Genomic DNA, 20,517 nt, shown 5'->3' on the forward strand with positions numbered 1-20,517 from the left:
GTCATGGAGGATTCCTTGTTGGGAACTGAGAGACTGGCTCATGGACTTGGGACAATGGTAGGGGGGTGGGGACTGGTTCCTGTGGGGAAAGGAGTGGATGTTTTCATGGGAGAAAGTAGGGAAGCTGGATGTTTTACAAACATGATGCAACCACCATGCAGCTTCCGAGCACACGCACATCACTCTATCTTTTCCTGCTGCTTCCTGTGATTTTCACACGCTGTCTGCTTGGCTCTCACTGGGTGCTGGCCAAGGTGAAACGCTGACCTGTCTTGTTTTGCCCCTGGGTAGGCAACAGCGGGGAGCAGCCAGTCATCACGAGCCCCAAGGCCGATGAGGGCTCTGAGGCCGTGCTCCCTAAGCCCAGGAGCGTGTTCCACATCGAGTGGTCATCCATTCGGAGGAGGAGCAAAGGTGTGCACTTCCTCCCCTCATTCCTGGGCCTTGATTTACCCATCTGTAAAATGAGGATGATGTCAGGACCTACTCTATGAGGAAGAAGGGTGGAGAGAACCGTGAGGGTCAGGCCTGGCCTATCACAACTGACCTCTGACAACAGCCATGGGTCCCAGTGCCCACTCTCTCCCTGGGTGGGACACTCAACAGGCAGTGGGCTCTGTAGATCAAGGCCAGGAGGTCTCAATCTTGGCTGCACATTGGAGTCACCTGCATTCCATCCTGGAAAACTCCAATATAATTTCACTGGGAGCCACCTGGGTGGGCTGAAGGACCTTTAAAAGCTCTCCATGAGATTCTGTTGCTGCCACATCCCCAACCACTAGCCCAGAAGGCAGGGATGATCTGGTCTCAGCACTGCAGGGGTGGAGATGCCAGGGCCCAGGGAACAGGTAGAGTGGCAGGGAAGGAGGAGCTCCCACAGGCCAAGACCAAGACAGGGTCCAGGCGGCAGCCAGAGCTGAGCCAGGGGTAGAGCCAGAAATGTGGCTTTAGAAGCTGATGACATGTTGCAGCAAACAGGAAGGAGTGGGGGTGGGGGGAGTCGTGTGGAGGATTTCCCCAACCTGCTGCAAGGTTGGATCTGCCTCATGAAGAACCAGGTAGGAAAACAATCTAATTCTGCCCTCAAACCCCAGAGAGGAGAGCAGACTTGCCCTGAGTACCCAGACAGCAAGGGATAAAACTCATTCCCAGATTACTGTCTTGTTTACAACCTCACACACTTCCCAGAAGTGCCTTTTTTGTTCCAGGTCCTCTGAGCCTCATCCCTTCACACCTAAAGTAGCCAATCCAGAGACACGGGCCTGGGGTGTTTCCGAAAAACACTGCACAGGGAGTAGAGGGCATCAAGATTCCCCAAGGGCCCTCTAGCCCGGAAGTTTGTGTTTGTCGGGGGCCATACGCATGTGTGGAAGAAAGCATGGCTCACATAAAAAAGTTAATAAGCTCCCTCCAAACATCCTCCTAGGATGTGTTGGGCTGGGTTGGGGGAGGGCCCAGCAAAGAGCAGTGCAAAGGAGTCTGGGAGGTGGAGAGTGGTCCCAATTGCTGAAGAGCCAGCAGGCAGTGGGGAGCTTCAGACAGAAGCCATCAGGATATCGCACACACTGGCCTCAAAGTTTAGAAATCCTCTTTGCTTCCCACTCCCCCTTTCTAAGCTTCCAAACATTAACTTGTTTCCCCTGCATAATGCAACTTCAGTGGTATCTGCAGACACTGCTCCTTTAAGAGCAGGCACACAGCGCCCTTGGTACATCTTTCTAGCATTAGCACTCTGAGGACTCATGAATGCATCCTGACTGGGACCTGCCTATTCAGTGTGAAAATGCCAGGCGGTCAGAGCTCAGCCTGACATTTTCACACTTGACCACGAGAGGGAACCAGAGCACCAATATTGAAACTTCCAAGGGCCATAACGATATATAAAACCTTACCCACATTGGTCATTTTAAAAAGTAAATGATCTAGTAATAATGAAAAATATAATGTTTAGAGCCACTTTGCGAGAGTTTTCTAGAATTATAAGGACATGCCAAAGTCAATTTATGTAATGACATGGCTATCACTTTTATTTCAACCAGCAGTTGCTGCTAAAATACCTAAAATTCTGAGACATACACAGAATTTTTGGTTAAAATGAGAACCCGACAGCCCAAGGTCATCCAGCGGGGAAGAATCACAGGCAAATGCACACAGACCTGGCGTGGCTCAGGCGGCTTAATGCTATATGGGCAATAGTGTCCGAGTTCCTTTCTTTGCATACCTACATGTTTTCCATGTGGTAAAGGAGAAAGAACCCTGGATTCGGGGATCATGGGCAAGTCACCTAAAAAATATAAGAGGTGAGCTAAATCGGAGCTTATTAACTAAAGGCCAGTTGAATCGCTCAACTCCTAATTCCTGTGAAATGTTTACATGAGGACATTCATTTTTCCCCAAATGGGTTGATAGCCAGTAAAATAAAAAGAATGGGGCTTCCAGCTGCAAGGTTCTGGACTTCCTCTGCTGGAATGGGGAAGACGTATTCCAACGCAAGGCCTCCACAGAACTCACTGCTCAGTGCCAGGGTAGAGGTGTCCTAATGGATGATGTTTTCCCTTCCAACTGCAGTGTTTGGGAAAGGTGAACACCAGGACAGACAAACCAAAGACCCTTTCCCCTATCAGTACCGGAAGCCCACGCTCGAGTTGCTGGTAAGTAATGAGTGGCGAAAAGGAGGGCCAGCGCCCCCCAGTCACAGGACCTGTGCAGGTTAGGAAGCTGAGGTCTGGGAAAGGCATCTCTCGCTTGGGCAAACTTTTCTTAAGTTCATATTTTTAGAAACATAATTACGTGGGATTAAAGTGTCCATTTTTCACAATTTACTTTATAAAGTTTCATATTCCTTTTATTTGATTTTTTTTAATTTATCTTTATTGTTGAATGTATTTTGGATGTTCCTTTTTTTTTTTTTTTCCATTGCCCCCCTTCCACCCCACACCCACTCCTCTCCCCAGGCCTTCACCACACTATTGTCTGTCCATGGGTTATGCATGCAAGTTCTTTGGTTGATCTCTCCCCACCCACACCCACCCCTATCTTCCTCTAAACCCAGCATTTAAGCATTTCAGAAACAAGCTAGAGCCCATTTTCAAAAACAGAATCTCTGCATGCTTAATTTTACGAGCCATTGCATTTTAATGCTACCCTGTTTCCCTGAAAATAAGACAGTGTCTTATATTAATTTTTGCTCCCAAAGATGCACTAGGTCTTATTTTCAGGGGATGTCTTATTTTTCCATGAAGAAAAATATGGTATACATTTTTTGTTAAATGAAAATAAAGGAAATTTATTACCTGAATATAGTACGGTAGTACGGTAGTTGTCGACACAAACCAGACAAACTGTGAATCCTACAGTATCAAGAATTTACTCATTTATTCAATGACAATCATGTCATCATCTTCTGTAACATCATCATAACAATCCAATTCCTGAATTTCCTGGTGAATTTCTTGTGACTTCATTTCTTTCAGAATCAGTGGACCAAATCTCTCAGGTTTAGCCTAGGGGGGCCTTATTTTCGGGGGATGCCTTATATTTCACCCAGAAGGAAACCTGTAAGTAGGTCTTATTTTTGGAGGATGTCTGATTTTCGGGGAAACACTGTAAGTGGGGAGAGAGATTTCTTCTGGAAAGCATGTGGCATAGTAGAAGTAACTATTTTTTAAAGAATATAAAGATCTGTGGTTAAATCCCTATTCCGCTGTTTGACCTTGATATCTGCAAATAAGAAGACCTCTCCATGCCTGAGCCCTCATGCACAGAATGAGAACAAAAATATTGTCTTGTTGGATTCCAAGGTTGTTGCTCCTATTAACTGGGGTAACATCATGAACAAAAGATATGCTAGGCTACAGAAACACGGAGATGATTAGACAGCAATCTCACTGAATGCCAAATGAAACGCTTAGCCTGGGCCCCAGCGAGCACAATGCCACTTCTCAGTGGGAGAAGCACAGATGCGGGAGTCCTTTGCCTGTCTCTCGTCCCCGGGCAGGACCTGGACACCATGGAGGAGAGCGCCGAGATCAAGGTGGACACGAGCATCTCCAGGACTTCCCGGCTGCAGAGTTACCTGGCTGCCGGCGGGAAAAGGATCAGCAGCGCCCTCAGTTACGTCACCGGAGAGATGAAGGAATGCGGAGAGGGGCTCAAAGGTAAAGCTGCTGTGACAGTGACCCCTGACCCTACCTTTCAGAGGTCCCCTCCATTCATCCCCAGGAAACACTTGGCTGTGGTTCTCTGTAGACTAAACTGTTTGTCTTTCGAGGGCAGGCATTTCGCTGTTAGAACAGACACAGTCTCTTGGGATGTGAATGCAAAACCTGTAAGTGTGCGGGCTTTCGTTGCTGAGCACGCATTACCTCTCACATAGCCCGTCCGTGCGTGCAGCCAGGCATGTTAGCCCTAGGAGTCCAGGGCATGCCTGCCAGTGGATGGCTCCTGGGAAAGCTGTGTCTACAGTTTCCAGAGGTTCTCGTTAACAGTCTCCCCAGGGCTCAGGCCATGGGTTTGATGACCCCTGTGCAGCAGGAGTTTTCTTTCCAGATCCATCTTCTTGAAAGGAAGGGTCATTGTGAGGTCAGCAGCCACTCTTTGCAGGGATTGTTGCCACCTTCCCGTCCCCTCACTGGTTGGCTCCCAGCTCATGCCATTCCCACAGGGCACAGAAAGCTCAGGTACCCACTACTTGAAAAACAACCTAAAGGCCACCACTGTTGCCGGGCCAGCATGACTCAGTGGTTGAGCATTGACCTAGGAACCAGGAGGTCGTGGTTCGATTCCTGGTCAGGGCACATGCCTAGATTGTGGGCTTGATTCCCAGAGTGGGATATGGGGGAGGCAGCCCATTAATGAGTCTTCTTATTATTGGTGTTTCTATCTCTCTCTCCTTCTCCCTTCCTCTCTGAAATCAATAAAAATATTTTTATTTGTTTTTTAGCAATATTTTCTTTTTTTAAATTTCTTTATTGATTAATGTGTTATATATGTGTGGGCAGTCAAATGAGCTCTAGGTTCCTTGGTTTCCTCTCTTTTGTGGCAGGTGACAGCGGCGGGGGGGGGCGGGCGGGCAGGTTCCCTGCAAACCCACCTCGGGTGTGGTGCACCCCTCACTCCCTCTGCTTGCCATGGGCCTTGGGGAGCTCCCAAGTCACCATCTTCCTGAGCATTGACCGACTGCCTGTGTGCTTCCATTCCAGACAAATCCCCCGTCTTCCAGTTCCTGGACTGGGTGCTCCGGGGCACGTCCCAGGTGATGTTCGTGAACAACCCCCTCAGTGGCATGCTCATCATCCTCGGGCTCTTTGTGCAGAACCCTTGGTGGGCCATCTCAGGCTGCCTGGGCACCGTGATGTCCACCCTGACCGCCCTCATCCTCAGCCAGGACAAGTGAGTTCCTGGAGCCCCAGAGTCAGCGTGAGGCCAGAGGCCAATCCCTCAGGGACTGTTGCCACCTTCTTGCCTCCTCACTGTGGAAATCCCTCAAAATAAGAACACTGGTAACCAGGAACCGCCATCCCCTGATGACTTTGTAACTGCTGCATGCCATCTAGGGGAGTGGGAGGAGGGGCAACTATTCGAAGGTGTGTGCCGTCGATCCCAGTTGAGGAAACTCTGAGTGAGAAGGAAGTTGGAGAAGGCAGCACCCCTACAATGGGTCTTGGGGAGCTCCCAAATCACCAGCCCCCCTTTCTCCCCCAGGTCAGCCATCGCAGCCGGACTGCAGGGCTACAACGGGGTGCTGGTGGGGCTGCTGATGGCCGTGTTCTCGGACAGAGGCGACTATTACTGGTGGCTCCTGCTCCCGGTCATCATCATGTCCATGGCTTGGTAAGTTCACTTCCGAGGCTGTTGGGGCTTACCAGGGGCTGCCAATCTCTACGCCAATGCCATGACGGTGTCTACGCTCACTTTGAAGGTGGCATCACCTTAGCTCACACATCAGAAACGTCCACTGGGAATAATTACTAATGCCATATGGTGCCAGCGCTGTGCTAGGTGACCTCCAGACGGCATCTCCTACCTACCATGCCTTCCTCTTCTTCTTTTAAAATCTAAAGGGTTTCTGGTCCTGCCTACCAGAGCCCGGGGAAATTAAATAAAGGCAGCATAGGTTAAGAGCCACACCACACGAAGTCCCATCAGTTTCTGCAAATCTTCTCATTCCTCCTGCTGCCACCCACCCATCCCCGGCTTTCCCCTGTCCTTGAGACCCCTGACCAAACTGGGACCACCTCCCAGTATAGGAAGAAGGCCAGTGGCCTACACAATGTCCAGGACTGGCCCTGAGAGCACCAGGCCCACCTCCTACTCCACCTCTCAAAACCACAGGCACTCTGCCCATGAGGCTCATGCTCTCAGCTGCTCAATAAGCATTTGTTGAAGGAAAGAATGCTATTCCCTATTCCCTACCCCATCACTCCCCCAACCTGCCCTCTCTCCTCCTGCCTGGACACGGAACTATGTGACTTTTCAAGGAAGTTCTGTGATTCCCTGTCTCCAGACTTCCCCCAGAAAGCCCCCTTCTCAAGTTGAGTCTGGGCATCACCCTGCCGCTGTGCCAGGGACAGGGAGGTAGAGGCCGGGAAATTGCCACTCAGAGCCAGTCAGGCGCAGAGCGGGTGCTTTTCCCCAGGAAGGCCCGGGGAGCACCCACTCCTGCTTGGCCCAGTGTCAGGGCCAGGAGCTTCTTGAACAGCATCTCCTGTGCTTCTGCCACCAGCCCCATCCTCTCCAGCGCCCTGGGCTCCATCTTCAGCAAGTGGGACCTCCCAGTGTTCACACTGCCCTTCAACATCATGGTGACCCTGTACCTGGCGGCCACAGGCCCCTACAACCTCTTCTTCCCCACAACCCTGCTGCAGCCTGCCTCCTCGGTGCCCAACATCACCTGGTCGGAGGTCCAAGTGCCTTTGGTAGGTACCGTGGAAGGTGGAAGACAGCAAACTCAGTGTTAAAGTGATATTGACTTGTTTTGCACATCAGAAAGACCCACCTGTCATAACTGCTATTCTACAGCACGAGGCACTCTACATATAGTTGTCATGAGTCACCATCCTGTGCTTTTCTCTTTCTAAGAGCCAGGAAGGCCACTGCTGGTTCCACAGAGGAAGAGGCTGCGGCCAGGTGGAGACACAGCCTAAGGTTAAGGTCACACTGCAAATTAGTGAAGGGCAAAGGCAAAACTAGAAGTGTGGCCTCCTGCTGGGACCGGTTTGGCTCAATGGATGGAGCGTCGGCTTGGGGACTGAAGGGTCCCGGGTTCGATTCCGGTCAAGGGCATGTACCTTGGTTGCGGGCAGATCCCCAGTGGGGGGTGTGCAGGAGGCAGCTGATCGATGACTCTCTCTCATCGATGTTTCTAACTCTCTATCTCTCTCCCTTCCTCTCTGTACAAAATCAATAAAATATATTTTTAAAAAAAAAAAAAAAAAAAAAAAAGAAGTGTGGCCTCCTGTCTGCAGGACCCAGGCTCTTTCCTTCTTCTTCTTTTTTTTTTTTTTTTTTTTTTTTTTTTAATATATATTTTGTTGATCTTCCACAGAGAGGAAGGGAGAGGGATAGAGAGCTAGAAACATCGATGAGAGAGAAACACTGACCAGCTGCCTCCTGCACACCCCCTTACCAGGGATGTGCCCACAACCACTGTACATGCCCTTGACCGGAATCGAACCTGGGACCCTTCAGTCTGCAGGCTGACGCTCTATCCACTGAGCCAAAACGGTTTTGGGTCTTTCCTTCTTCCTGTCTGTAGAGTCTCTTTGAGGCTGTATCCCAGTTTCCATCCTGCTCATGTTGTGCATTTTTTCATCTAGTCTCATTGAATCATTGAAGACATCCACATCACATCGCCATCTACTGGCCCAGGCAGGTCTGCCCCAGCCTCCTCCACTCATAAGTGCTCTCTGAGGCCGAGGTGCACTCACACTTGAAAGCACAGGTGTTCCTCCATTAATACATGCACTCAAGCATCGCTTTTCACGTCTTCGACAAGTATTCCGTGTATAACGCTGGCCTCTGGAAGCTTGCCAAGATCATTAATAAGAGGCTACACCAAGAGCATTAAATCAGCCTGGAGAAATGAGCATATAAGCTTCCTTATCTAAGTGGACATGTTTTCTCTGAGCTTCCCCTCCCTCCACCACCACCATACATCCCCCCAGTTTTTGTTACACTGAACAGCTCCCACCACCACCACCACCCGCCACCTGGACTGGGCTCACTCAGGAACTCTGTTACTGGCAATCCATCATCTAACCACAAAGCCACTTGCCCTTGTTGAAAGAACTTTCAGAACTAATGTTGCCTAGTTTGTCTTAGTGTTCCATAGTCTGCAACAGCAGGGTATAGCAGACAGCACGTGCACAAACAGTGTCATTATTTAGGAAGAGAAATGTTCGTGCCAGCCCCGTCCTTGTTGATGTGTGTGTCTCCATGCATGCGTGTGTACATGAGCATGTGGGTGTGTGCACCTTCATGAGCCACAGGTGCATGTGTGCATCTTCATGAGCCACAATTCACTCCTGTGGCTTCCCTTTGATAGTATTTACCCCACGGATGTCTTTGGATGGCAAAATTACTCTAATTGATATGCTATATGGAGATGATATTATAAAAGGTTAATTTAAGATATTTCACATTCTCCATGCCACATTTTAAAAATATATTTTATTGATTTTTTACAGAGAGGGAGAGGGATAGAGAGTTAGAAACATCAATGAGAGAGAAACATTGATCAGCTGCCTCCGCACACCTCCCACTTGCAACCAAGGTACATGCCCTTGACCGGAATCAAACCTGGGACCCTTTAGTCCACCAGCTGACACTCTATTCACTGAACCAAACTTGTTAGGGCTCTATGCCACATTTTCAATGGAAAACTACGTAGGAATTTTGGAGAAATTAAAAAAATAGGAAATTCTATACAAATATATTAAAAGCCCCAAAGTTCCAGGGGGGATAATAAAAACCTCAATTTGGGGTGGTTATTCCTTAGAAATAACGTAACTTCCTGGACAATTGAATGGATTATGGTCATGATGAAAATGTGTATGTTTTTTACCATCTCATTAAAGCCTTGAGTTTTGGGGAAACAGGTGACCAATGTCAGAGGGGGGATTTAAAACTCCCAACAGGATTTACATCCTAACCCCTAATGTTCTGAGAATGCAAGATTAAAACAATAAAGCTCGTGTTCTTCCTGGAGTTAACCTAGTTGAATAAAAATACCTTGGAAACCTGTTGCAAAATGTTAATGTGGAGGGTTTGGCACCAAATCTTTTCCAGCCAAGGTTAAAGCTATCTCTTTGCCTGTGGTGCCCACAGCTTTTGAGAGCCATCCCTGTTGGAATCGGCCAAGTGTACGGCTGCGATAATCCCTGGACTGGAGGCATTTTCCTCATAGCCTTGTTCATATCGTCACCTCTTATTTGCTTGCACGCTGCCATTGGATCCACCATGGGGATGTTAGCAGGTTAGTGTCAGCACTTCTCAGGAGCCATGAAGATGTTGGAACCTGAGACCAACTCCAAAGAAAATGGGGACACGTGTCTTCAATGTTTCCACCTGCTTATTTCTGTAAACTTTCCCTCATTTTATTATATTTTTTTTCTATTTTGGTGCCAGTGCCCTATGGTACTGAGAGCAAAAGCTGCCCTCAAGAGCAAAATGTTAGTCTTTTACTCCTTAGTATAAATTTAAAGTTCGGGAGGGATTTCTTTCAGGCATGTTTATATTTTACCTCTTCTATTTAATGAAGATAAGAAGGATGTGTTCTCCATTAGAGAACATTAAGATATCAATGAAGAAGGAGACATCATCCTCTCTGTGGCCAGGGAAGGACCATCTCTGGACTTCAGATTTCAGAGTTCTTACTCAAAGGGTCTCTTCTAACCATAACAGCTTCACCACGGATGTTCACATGGCTCTCTGGCCACTTGTTTCCTTTAGGTGTTTTTTTGCTGAATAAAGTCCTAAGTTTTCTCTTATAAATGCCACAGAGGATCAGTAGGCTGGGTTTTGAGGACCACGGTGGGTTCGGAGCTGGGGGTGAGCCTCAGGAGAGGCCATGCCCACACGGTGCCTGCCTTCTCTCGCAGCTCTCACCATCGCAACCCCCTTTGACTCCATCTACTTCGGCCTGTGTGGCTTCAACAGCACGCTGGCCTGCATCGCCATAGGGGGCATGTTCTACGTCATCACCTGGCAGACACACCTCCTGGCCATCGCCTGCGGTAAGTACTGCCCCGAACTCTTTCCACCAAAAAAGGTGGCTGGGCACTATCCCCGCCAGGAAAAACCACCCTGGGAAAATTCTGCAAATCCTTCAAAGACAAATGGGATGATCGTTTGCTTTATAGAAGGCTTTTATTTAAAATGATTGTTGAATGATTGTTCAGTGATGAATACATTAAAATTTCTTTCTGATAAACACACTGTTCAGCCACTTGGGGAGAGATTTTTGTAGCTGGTACTTGTTTGGTTGTTGTTCATGTCTATCTCCTGTGAGTGCTACTTTCCTGGCTAGTGATTGACCTTAATGAACAGAGCAGTGGTTAGGCAAATGTATCTTTATACTTGGAATCGGGCGATTTATATCTGATACAGTGATTAACCTTAAGCACCCAAACACTGACCCTAGAACCTTCAAATCATGCTCACGTTATAGGATGCAGTCAGGATTGTAGCCAACTGGGAGCTCAGTAACTCTGTGGTTAACATCCTAGGAACTACTGGGCTGCATTTAGTTGATAAATTAAAGATCCAAAGCAAAGCCCAATTACGTGGGCCACTTTCACAGAACCTCACCAGTGGCCAGCAGGCTCCTCCCAGTGGCCAGCCTGCTGTGCCCTCCCCAGGCAGGGCCTAGGCAATGAGGCAGTCAGCGTAGCTGCTCTTCCTCAAGTTTACAGAATGCTGCTCCTCCCTGGAAGCCCATGTTACGTTCATTACTCTTGATGAAATACGCCTGCAAGGAGTTCTGGGATTCACTCACCTTGGCTGTATAGTAACATTTCCCTTTATGATTTATGCTGCTAAATGTTCCTATGCTGGAATGCAAGGTGGTGGCGCCCGAGAGAACTGTAACAGCTCAAGGCTGGACCTTTTTAACGAAGTTCACCTGCTGCCTTGGGTGCCAGCATTTGCGTGGAAATTAACACTTTTCTAAGCTGCCAGGCAATGGAAACAGAATTTGATTTTTGTCATGTGCAGGACAGTGTTTGTGGCATGCACTGTATGGGGAGAGAATATGTGGGTGGAGCTTGAGGCACTATTCATCACTTACCTGTTTCTTGATTCTTTTCCAGCGCTGTTTGCGGCCTACCTGGGTGCTGCCCTGGCCAACATGTTGTCTGTGGTGAGTCCGTGTGAGCTGAGAATGTGCCACACACCCTTCCTGGTCTTCTCTCTTCTCCCCAAAGTCAAACAAAACCCCTCCTGCAGGAGGCTTTTCCTAATTCATTCCTCTTGTCTCAAATCACACTACACTGCTGGACCAAAGGACCTGGGCCTCACAAACTTAAATGTCAAGTGTTGGCCAGTCGGATCCCATCATCAGCGGGCCAGCTGAGCTCCTTAGAGAAGGACAATTTCAGGAGCATTATCTTATAAAGCAAACTCTTATAGAACTCTGATTCTATCGTCCTCTAGAACTAGTTTTAAATATTTATTATTTAATTTTTGTATGTTTACAAATCATCTGCCTGACTAGCTAATAGGCCAATTGTTTGTTCATAGTAACTAGCATGGTGTTGTGGTCCTGAGGGGAGGTTCAGGAAAGACAGGAGCCAAGCCTCAGTCAAGCCTGAGAGATGCTAGAGCTGGTGGCTGTGGGCACATGCAGCAGCCTGAGAACCCCTTCTCTGAGCCCCAATGCAGGGTGGTATATGAGGTCAGGAGGCAACATATGGCCAGCACCAGATCCCCTCACACAGGGAGAGTCCCAAGCCCCAGCTCAGAGTGCTCAGGGCTCAGCCTGAAGCCAATGCCTCCCCCTCTTTGAATAAGGATTCAAGGGCACATCTCACATGGGCAACCAGAAAAGTCCTGTTGGTCCTGCAGGTGAAGAGGGGGTTGGGTGTTCTATTCACACCTATCTACAGCCCTCCTTAGTGAACTTGGGCAGTTTGGGCTTAGTATAGAAAAAAATTTTCTAAGCATAGAAATTCGTCTTCCCTGATATCATCCTGGGTCACCCAGTGGGCTAAGTCCCTCCTCTGAGCCCCATCAAAGTTTGTGCATGCATCTGCTACATGTGACATTCAGCACTGTGATGACAAAAACACTTCAGTCCTGTTCCACCTTCAGCTTGTGTGCTCCTTCAGAACAGGGACCCAGTCACATACTCCTCTTTCTCTCTAGTACCTATTACAGTGCCCAGCATAGAGTAGGTGCTCAAGAATGCTGAATGAATGAAACCCTAGGGTAGTGCAACAGTGCCATCTTGAACACACATATGATAGTATTGTTACCCCCATAGTATTACCTGAGGTCTTGATTCCTTATAATAAAATTAAATTTGGGGATGAGGGGGTATGCTTTGCTTTCTCTCCTAGCTGAATTCTCAGGCTTACAGACAGTATCTGTGCCTCTTAGTTCAAATTCTCAGGAAAGGAGTTCTATTCCCAGGATATCTGCCTATGGCAAGCTGCACTTGAGTGAGCTGTGACTAAAGAAAAAAGGCCTTGAACTACAAAATAACTGCCAAAGCCATTCCTTCCACAGGGGCTATGGGAGGAGGCAGGAATGGCTACAACTCCTTGATATATAGGCTGGCCCGATAACCCAAAACAAAACATGTCTCCTACATAAAGGCATATTACAATAGGGTTTCAGTGGCTGCATTCTGAAGTATGTTTACTCACCTCTTACACTGAAGACTGATGCCACTGCATGTATTTACTTATATTGGTCATAAATTAAGTATTACATTATTATTCCTATCAACGACATGAAGCATCGCCTCCTCTACCCAGGTCTGAGGGTGTTGGGTGAGGGCTGATGAAACAGGTACAAGCATCTGATGTCACTAAGGCTTCTCTTGTGTTCTCCTTCCCCCCAGTTTGGATTACCGCCCTGCACCTGGCCCTTCTGCCTCTCGGCGCTAACCTTCCTGCTCCTGACAACCAATAACCCCGCCATCTACAAGCTTCCGCTCAGCAAAGTCACCTACCCAGAGGCCAACCGCATCTATTACCTGTCCCAGGAGAAAAACAGAAGACCATCAACCATAACCAAGTACCAGGCCTATGATGTCTCCTAAGTTGCCCTTTCCAGAACACTTCACTGTAAATTCAGCCTTCAGCAAGCTGTGCAGGTCCCCAAGCTGAAGGCCACTTCACCTCCCCTGCTGTCTGTCTGTGATTCTCCCCCAGCAAGCCTAGCCATACTTATTCCCAAGCACAGGAAAATATTGTATAGTCACCATTCAGGAACCTCTCTGTTCTAAGAAGCTCAGTGCTTATCTCAGACATGATTAGTTTAGATTTTGCTCAATTTACTCCACTTCCTTTGAAGGGAGTTTTCCCTTTTCTGCTAAATAAGCCACATCCCTAAAGAGAACTCACCAAAAAGGGGACAGTGGTTGGTGACATGTCTCCCAACTCATCATCTCATGCAGTGTCAGGAAATATGCATTAGCCTAGAAGTCAAAAGGGCTGGTTCTGCCCCGGCTTGACACTAATGCACTCCTACCACCCTGGATGAGTCCACCCCCTCTCTCAGCCCCAATTTCTTATTAGTTTCATGACAGGGAAGGACTCTATGGTCCCTTCCACCTGAGAAGTGTTGATTCAGCTTTCTCTCCTATAAACTGATGAAATCAGCATGACCAACAAGTAATTACTTTGAGTTAAGTAGAAGGTGGAGGCTTACCTGGAGAAGAGGTAGAACAATTTCAAAGATCTGTGGAGATTTGTTCTTGAGTCATGAAAGGTTCTCCAGACTTGGGGTTAGGAATGCCAATGTGCCTTTCTTTACAAAATAGGAATGTTTCTGGAAATGGCATAAGATGAAAACTGATCTTTTTCAACATTCAAATCATATTTTAAACAAATGTGTTTCTTTTTGTAATAGACATAAACATACTCTCATTAAACTGTTAAGTTTGCAAATTAGGATCAGCGTTTTCTTAAAATGCACTAGCCTGCGTGTTCACACATTGCCCACTTGAAGGGTTTGCCATAATCAAGCATGTGTCTGAAATGAGATGAAAAACGAGTGAAAAATTCTCAGGGGAGGGTTTGATTTGCTTTCAAAGGGAGTCACAAAAATGACAGTGGTCATTTTTTCTTCTTTGGTTAAAATATAGGTTGTTAACCCAGCTTACACTTTAGGGCATAGTTTTTTAGTCTTGCACCCTCAAAATTACAAATGCAAACCCTTGTGTTATTTCATTGCTCTGGTCATAGCACTGAGCACCTAAAGCACAGGCCCCCTTGCCCTCCCACTTCTCCCCAGAGGAGGGTGGATGAGCCTCTCACAGCCCTCCAGTGGGACTTCCTCACCGCACACACTTCCAGTTTAGCATGACAGGATGATGACATTAGATGAGGGTGTAGAAAAGAGGCAGGAGGAGGGGACAGACCCTCCTACCACCCTGAGTGAGTCCACCCCCTCTCTTAGCCCCAATTGTTAGTTTCATGACAGGGAGGGACTCTATAGTCCCTTCCACATGAGAAGTGTGGAATGCTAGAAATGCAGCTTTAAGGAAAATATTACATTTGACTAAAATCCATCATATAGAAAAAGCTGATATCCACATTTCTCTCTTCTCTTTTCTCCCCTCCCCTTCCTTCCCTTTTCCTCTCCTCTTCCCTTCCCTTCCCTTCCCTTCCCTTCCCTTTCCTTCCCTTCCCTTCTCTTCCCTTCCCTTCTCTTCTCTGCTTGCCCTGAGATCCCAGCCATGGTCTGACAACCCAACAGCCCCATGCTTCCTATTTATCTTCCAAATCCCATCTAGCCAGTGATGATTTGCCAGGAAAATGGAACACTTCTCACTAGAAATAAATCTCCCACCTAAGAAAGAGGAGAGAGTCAGACTCCAGAGTCTACTTCTGAGTCTGTGGTCACACTTTGAGGCCAAGAAGGTCTCAGGCTGCATTTTAATGACTATGGAGTTGTGGCTCCCTGAGGATTAAGCATCCAGGAATTTCTCCAAAAGGCTGTTTATGCTCCCAGCTCACTTAGCTGCCCCAGAACCTCTAAGTGATGATATAGAACTATTAAAACACCCTCTTTCCTGCATTTTTCCACCGAAGTGTTATAATCTGGTTTTATTAAGAGCAGAAAACCTCCGTGTGCATGCCTTTCTGATTATTGACCACTAACAAATCCCCTTAAAGATTATAAAGCCTCACAAAGCCTCACCTATAAAGCAAATTGAATTGGCCAAGGATAACAAGCACGGTGGAAACAGACAAAAGAATTCACTTATGAAAAGGTACTATGACCACAGGAGTCTATTCCAGCACTTCAATTATGTGTCAACAGGAGAGAGAGGGAGCCAGTTGGCGCCAGTTTCTGAGACCTGATGGTGCTCATGAGTGCTTCTCTCCCAAGGCTGTGATCAGTGACATCACATGGGTAGCTTGAAATCAGCGATGGTAGGAGTCTTTACACCATAGTAATTGGCAAACTACAGATCTGGGCTCTTTCCCCCAGATAGCCAGCTTACCAGCACAACACTGGCCAGCCAATTTGGTGGGAAGAAAAGAGGACAATTACAGGGCTCCTAACCAGAGTTTCAGAGACCAGAGCCAGAAGATTCAATCTAATAATCCTACACAGATGCCATTGCACATACTAAAGGTATTTAAGAGTATAACAAAAGTGTCCCCCAGCATAGAAGGACCTCCAGAGATTTACCCACAGAGCCCTACACTGACAACACTACAAATAGAAGAAAAACAAATCTGGGAAATGCCACAAGAGACACAAGAATACTGTAGGGTGATCAAATACCTTAGTAATGCCTAGACCAGTGTTTCCCAAACTTTTGACATTTGTGTACCCCTTCTATAATTTTCGTAACGCTAAGTACCCCTCGTACTCATAAGAATGTAGAATTAGGCGCAACTAAGCATGGTGCAGTGCATATCCTCACCAAACTCCGGTGCAATGCGTACCCCCACCAAACTCTTCCCATACCCCTGAGGGTATGTGTACCACAATTTGGGAAACACTGCGGCTAGACCAAAGGAGGTAAATAGAAGAAATATACTTGTAACAACCTAGAACCGAAATATTACATGATGGCAGAAAGGGAGATAAAAGAGACAGGAAGGTGGGTTAGAGGACTTAATTTGTACAAAGTTGATAAGTTTAGGAAGCCCACAGGGAGGAATAAGGGCAACCGCCATGAGAACATAATTAGAAATGTAAGTTTTGAACTAGAAGAAAATTTTCTTTCTACTGGAAAGCAAAAAAAGAAGATCATTCTAGAAAGTCGCCTGAAAAAAGACAGTAAGTACAAAATATAAACAGAAGACAGAACTTAGTCATAATATGACAGTAATTGACAAAATATGTTAATAGAAGTGCAAGAGTTGTACTTTTATTTAAAAAGAGCTAACAATTTACTTTTCACAGAAAGACACAAAATGTCTAAATACAAAGATGCAATAAGACATACTAAACAAGTATGGACTAAAAGAAAGGTAGGGTATCAACCATAATTGCTTGAAAAGTGAAATTTAAAGCAAAAAAGCTAAAGTAGAAAAAATGATATAAGTAATTAATAGGGCTAGAGTACATTATAATTATAAACACATATGTACGAAACAATCAGCCTCAAAATACATCAGGTAACAATTGACTAAACTGCAAAGAATATTAAACAATTCCATCATTATAGCTAACTTTACCAAAACCTTAGAAAATGGTATATCAAGAGAACAAAAAATGAACAGAGAGATCAGGGAGCTAAACAATAGAATTAATAAGAGTGAGCTAGACCAGCTGACATGGCTGAGTGGTTGAGCATCAACCTATGAGCCAGTAGGTCATAGTTCGATTCTGGTCAGGGCACATGCCCAGGCTGCAGGTTCAATCCCCAGTGGGGGGGGGCGTGTGGAAGGCAGCTGATGGATGATGATTCTCTCTTATCATTAATGTTTTTATCTCTCTCTCCCTTTCCCTTCCTTTCTGAAATCAATAAAAATATATATTTTTTATAAAAAAAGAATGAGCTACTATATACATCTAGGGTTCTGAACCCCCACTCCATATCTTGCCACCCCCAAAAGAATAAATAGAGAACACCTTTTTAAGCACCCACAGGATACTTATAAACTAGGCCATGTGTAATGCTAGTGGGAAGTTGATCAGTGTAGCCATTTGGAGAACAGGTCCTCGGGATAGGTGTAAACACTCCTTGTGACCTAGAAATCCCCCTCCAGAGTGCAGACAATTCCCAGGGAAAGCATCCTGTGTCCACGGTGGGCCACCAGGAAGGCTGGTCACCACAGCACCTGTCGTGACACAGAGACAAAGTGAGTGGGACACTCTGAGGAGTCCTACCTCACAGGTAGACCCTCAGTACTATATACATAGCAATGAGGATAGATCTTAAAAACCTAATGCTGGGGTAAAAATAAGAAAATGGTGTTTATAATCAACACCATCTGCATAATTAAAAATGCATGCACACAAAACAACAATATCTATTTTGCAAGCACACAAACAAGAAAGGCATATTGACATGCTGAGGAGGAAAGAGAGTAGAGTATAAAAATGAAGACACACCTCCACACATTCAAGGGAGGAGTCTTGCAGAGACCAATGAAGATACCACGCAGGATCTGAGCCACATGATTAATTCAACTCTTGCTCAACACGTTTTTGATGGGCGGAGCATAGTGTGTGCTGTGTTCTGCCCCATGGGAGCCTCTGACTGTCAGTGTCAGAATGGCCCCTGCATTGGGGCAGAGACCACCTTCAAAGCCCCCTAGCACCCCATTGTGTCTCCACTAGCATTTGGAAGCATTCTGACCACATTTCAAAGTGTTTTATATACTAAAAAGTGCACAGGTAGGGTCCCTAGTGGCGCTGCACTCACCTCCAAATCAAATGAGCATTTTATTTCCTAGAGCAGTGTTTCCCAAACTTTTGACATATGTGTACCCCTTCTATAATTTTCATAACACTGAGTACCCCTCGTACTCATGAGAATGTAGAATTAGGCCCAGCTAAGCACGGTGCAGTGCATATCCCCACCAAACCCTTTCCGTACCCCTGGGGGTACGCATACGACACTTTGGAAAACACTGCCCTAGAGTAAGATGGGAATGAACATATGTATTTATTTGTGCTTTTAGAATGTTTTAAAATCTCTTGGTGAAATGTAGAAATGGGTGGGGGGGATTTTTAGTTGTTGAGATTACAGAAAGGTGGGAAAGAGTCTTGAACATAAAATTTGTAGGATATAGATTGAGTTCAGAAAGAGCGCAAAGCTATGATAAAGGTAACAAATTCACATAGCCTGCTATAGTCATCAGACCTAACTGCGAGTGAAACAGGGTGGTGTGGAAAGGCCCAAGCTTTGAAACCAGAGGACCTGGGTGGCATCCAGTCCTTCTCTGTTTCCACTAGCGGGGAAGCTGATCTCTCAGAGCCGGAGCTTCTTGTCTACAAAATGAGGAGCATATCCGGGTGCCTAGGAGCAGCGATGCTGTGAAGGCTAAATGGGAACCCAGGTAATGTAACCTGCCCATACTTTGGGGCCCATGCCTTGGGGCTCTGGAGGGATGGAGGAGCCCACCTTCTTACCCACAATTCCCAGGCAAACCTAGTGACCAGAAATACCCAGCACAGCCTGGGCATCATCTCATGGGTTTTCTTTAAAATGTGGGTGTCCAGAACCAGAGGGGCCAGATCAGACCCATTTTAGCTTTGTGATGCTAAGGAAAGGACTGGCCATCCATTCAAGTGGGGGTACACTAAGGCTGCCCCTCATTTAAGCATTTGAGCCACCCCTTCCTTCCTTCTCTTATGTCATCAGAGCAGAGCCCAGGTTGTTTTAGGAAAATTTCCTTAAAACAAACTCGCCAGAAGCCCCTGAAAGTCATTAGCTTATTAAAATTAGCACAATTGTTCTGTGTCCAACATATGAGTCTTTTCTCTCCATTGAGCTCACAAGTCCTGTGAGGATAGTGGTTGTAACACAACACGCATGCACATGCATACATACATATACACAAAGGAATATACATACATGCATATGCATATACACATGCTTTATGCATTCACACATACATTAGTATCCATAATCAGGATAAGGCAAAGGTAGGTTTACAGTTGTTTGTATGGAAAGTAATACAATCTACAATATAATAATAAAAATACAATATGCTAATTAGATCAGACAGCCAAATGACCTTCTGGACATCATTCCAGATGAAGCCACAGCAGGGGAGTCAAGGCAGAGGCAGTTAGGGGCAATCAGGCAGGCAGACAGAGGGGTTAGGAACTATCAGGCAGGCAGGTAGAGTGGTTAGGGGCTATCAGGCAGGCAGGAGAGTGGTTAGGGGTAATCAAGCAGCAGTTAGAAGCCATCAATCCTGGATTGCAAAAGGGATGTCTGACTGCCAGTTTAGGCCTGATCCCCCTCTAGTCTATATGTATAAAGTATAATATGCAAAGTGCCCTCAGGAGTTCTAATCACAAGTTTAATCACTCTATATGATGTGCACTGACCACCAGGGGTGTGTGAAATGAAGGGGGCCCCAACCAGCAGCAGTCAGCCGTTAGGGACCCTACTGGTGCACTAATTTTGTGCACTGGGCCTCTAGTAATTAATAAGTAATAATACAAGAATAAACTCTGTGTTTTCTGTATTCACAACTCTAAGACCTACTTTTGTCCCACCCTGTATATGTGTATATCTACACACCCTGTATATGTGTATATATACACACATGTGAACACACACACACACACACGTACAGAGTTGTTATTTTTGTCTTTTTCCTTCATAGAACTGGCCCACTGGTGAGCACATAGTAGCCCAAGAAATAACTGATTGACTAATTGACTGAAACACCTCCCATCTCCATTCTCTCTCCCACTCCAGAGCCCATTCACTCATTCTGCCTCAAATTTGAGATTTGTTTCACAGACCCAACCATACTATACATAATAGATCTAGGATCTCAGGCAGGCCATCTGACTGACTCTTACTTCCCAAACTTCCTGTCTGTAGCCTCCTCCCAACACACATTCTCTGAATTGTGTTCAAGAAAAGGACTCCAGAGTGGACACGACCATTCAATCCTAAACTTTTCAGTTTTATGGACTATAACTTCCCGCCTCTCTGAATGTCCTTTGCCACTATCCTTTTCTCATACAGTCAGGACCCAAATCATGTCAATGGTCTCAGATGAGGCAGGTAAATGGTAGACCAGCAGTGCTCAAATTTGAACCGGCATCTGAATCACCTGTTAAACAGATTGCTGGGCCCCATCCCAGAGTTTCTGATTGAATGGGTCTGGGGATTACCTGAGAATTTGTATTTCTAAC

General features: G+C 46.3%; 1 protein-coding gene across 6 annotated transcripts in view; it reads left to right on the forward strand.

The window, feature by feature from the left end:
• SLC14A2 (solute carrier family 14 member 2) overlaps positions 1–14,114 on the forward strand; it is a 358,648-nt gene extending 344,534 nt beyond the window's left edge. For 5 of the 6 annotated variants that reach the window (XM_036419071.2, XM_045574193.1, XM_045574192.1 and 2 more), the window contains 10 exons: positions 292–414; positions 2,569–2,651; positions 3,998–4,157; positions 5,202–5,391; positions 5,704–5,832; positions 6,725–6,917; positions 9,328–9,475; positions 10,101–10,235; positions 11,310–11,359; positions 13,064–14,114. In XM_036419071.2, coding sequence (XP_036274964.1) covers positions 292–414; positions 2,569–2,651; positions 3,998–4,157; positions 5,202–5,391; positions 5,704–5,832; positions 6,725–6,917; positions 9,328–9,475; positions 10,101–10,235; positions 11,310–11,359; positions 13,064–13,264 — 1,412 coding nt within the window. In that variant the 3' untranslated portion in view covers positions 13,265–14,114. The remainder of the gene's footprint in view (positions 1–291; positions 415–2,568; positions 2,652–3,997; positions 4,158–5,201; positions 5,392–5,703; positions 5,833–6,724; positions 6,918–9,327; positions 9,476–10,100; positions 10,236–11,309; positions 11,360–13,063) is intronic. The other variant, XM_036419072.2, reaches the window with a different exon arrangement.
• The last annotated feature ends 6,403 nt before the right edge of the window (positions 14,115–20,517 follow it).

The sequence above is a fragment of the Pipistrellus kuhlii genome, unplaced genomic scaffold (genome assembly GCF_014108245.1).
Source record: "Pipistrellus kuhlii isolate mPipKuh1 unplaced genomic scaffold, mPipKuh1.p scaffold_m20_p_6, whole genome shotgun sequence".
In the NCBI taxonomy this organism is placed as follows: Eukaryota; Metazoa; Chordata; class Mammalia; order Chiroptera; family Vespertilionidae; genus Pipistrellus; species Pipistrellus kuhlii.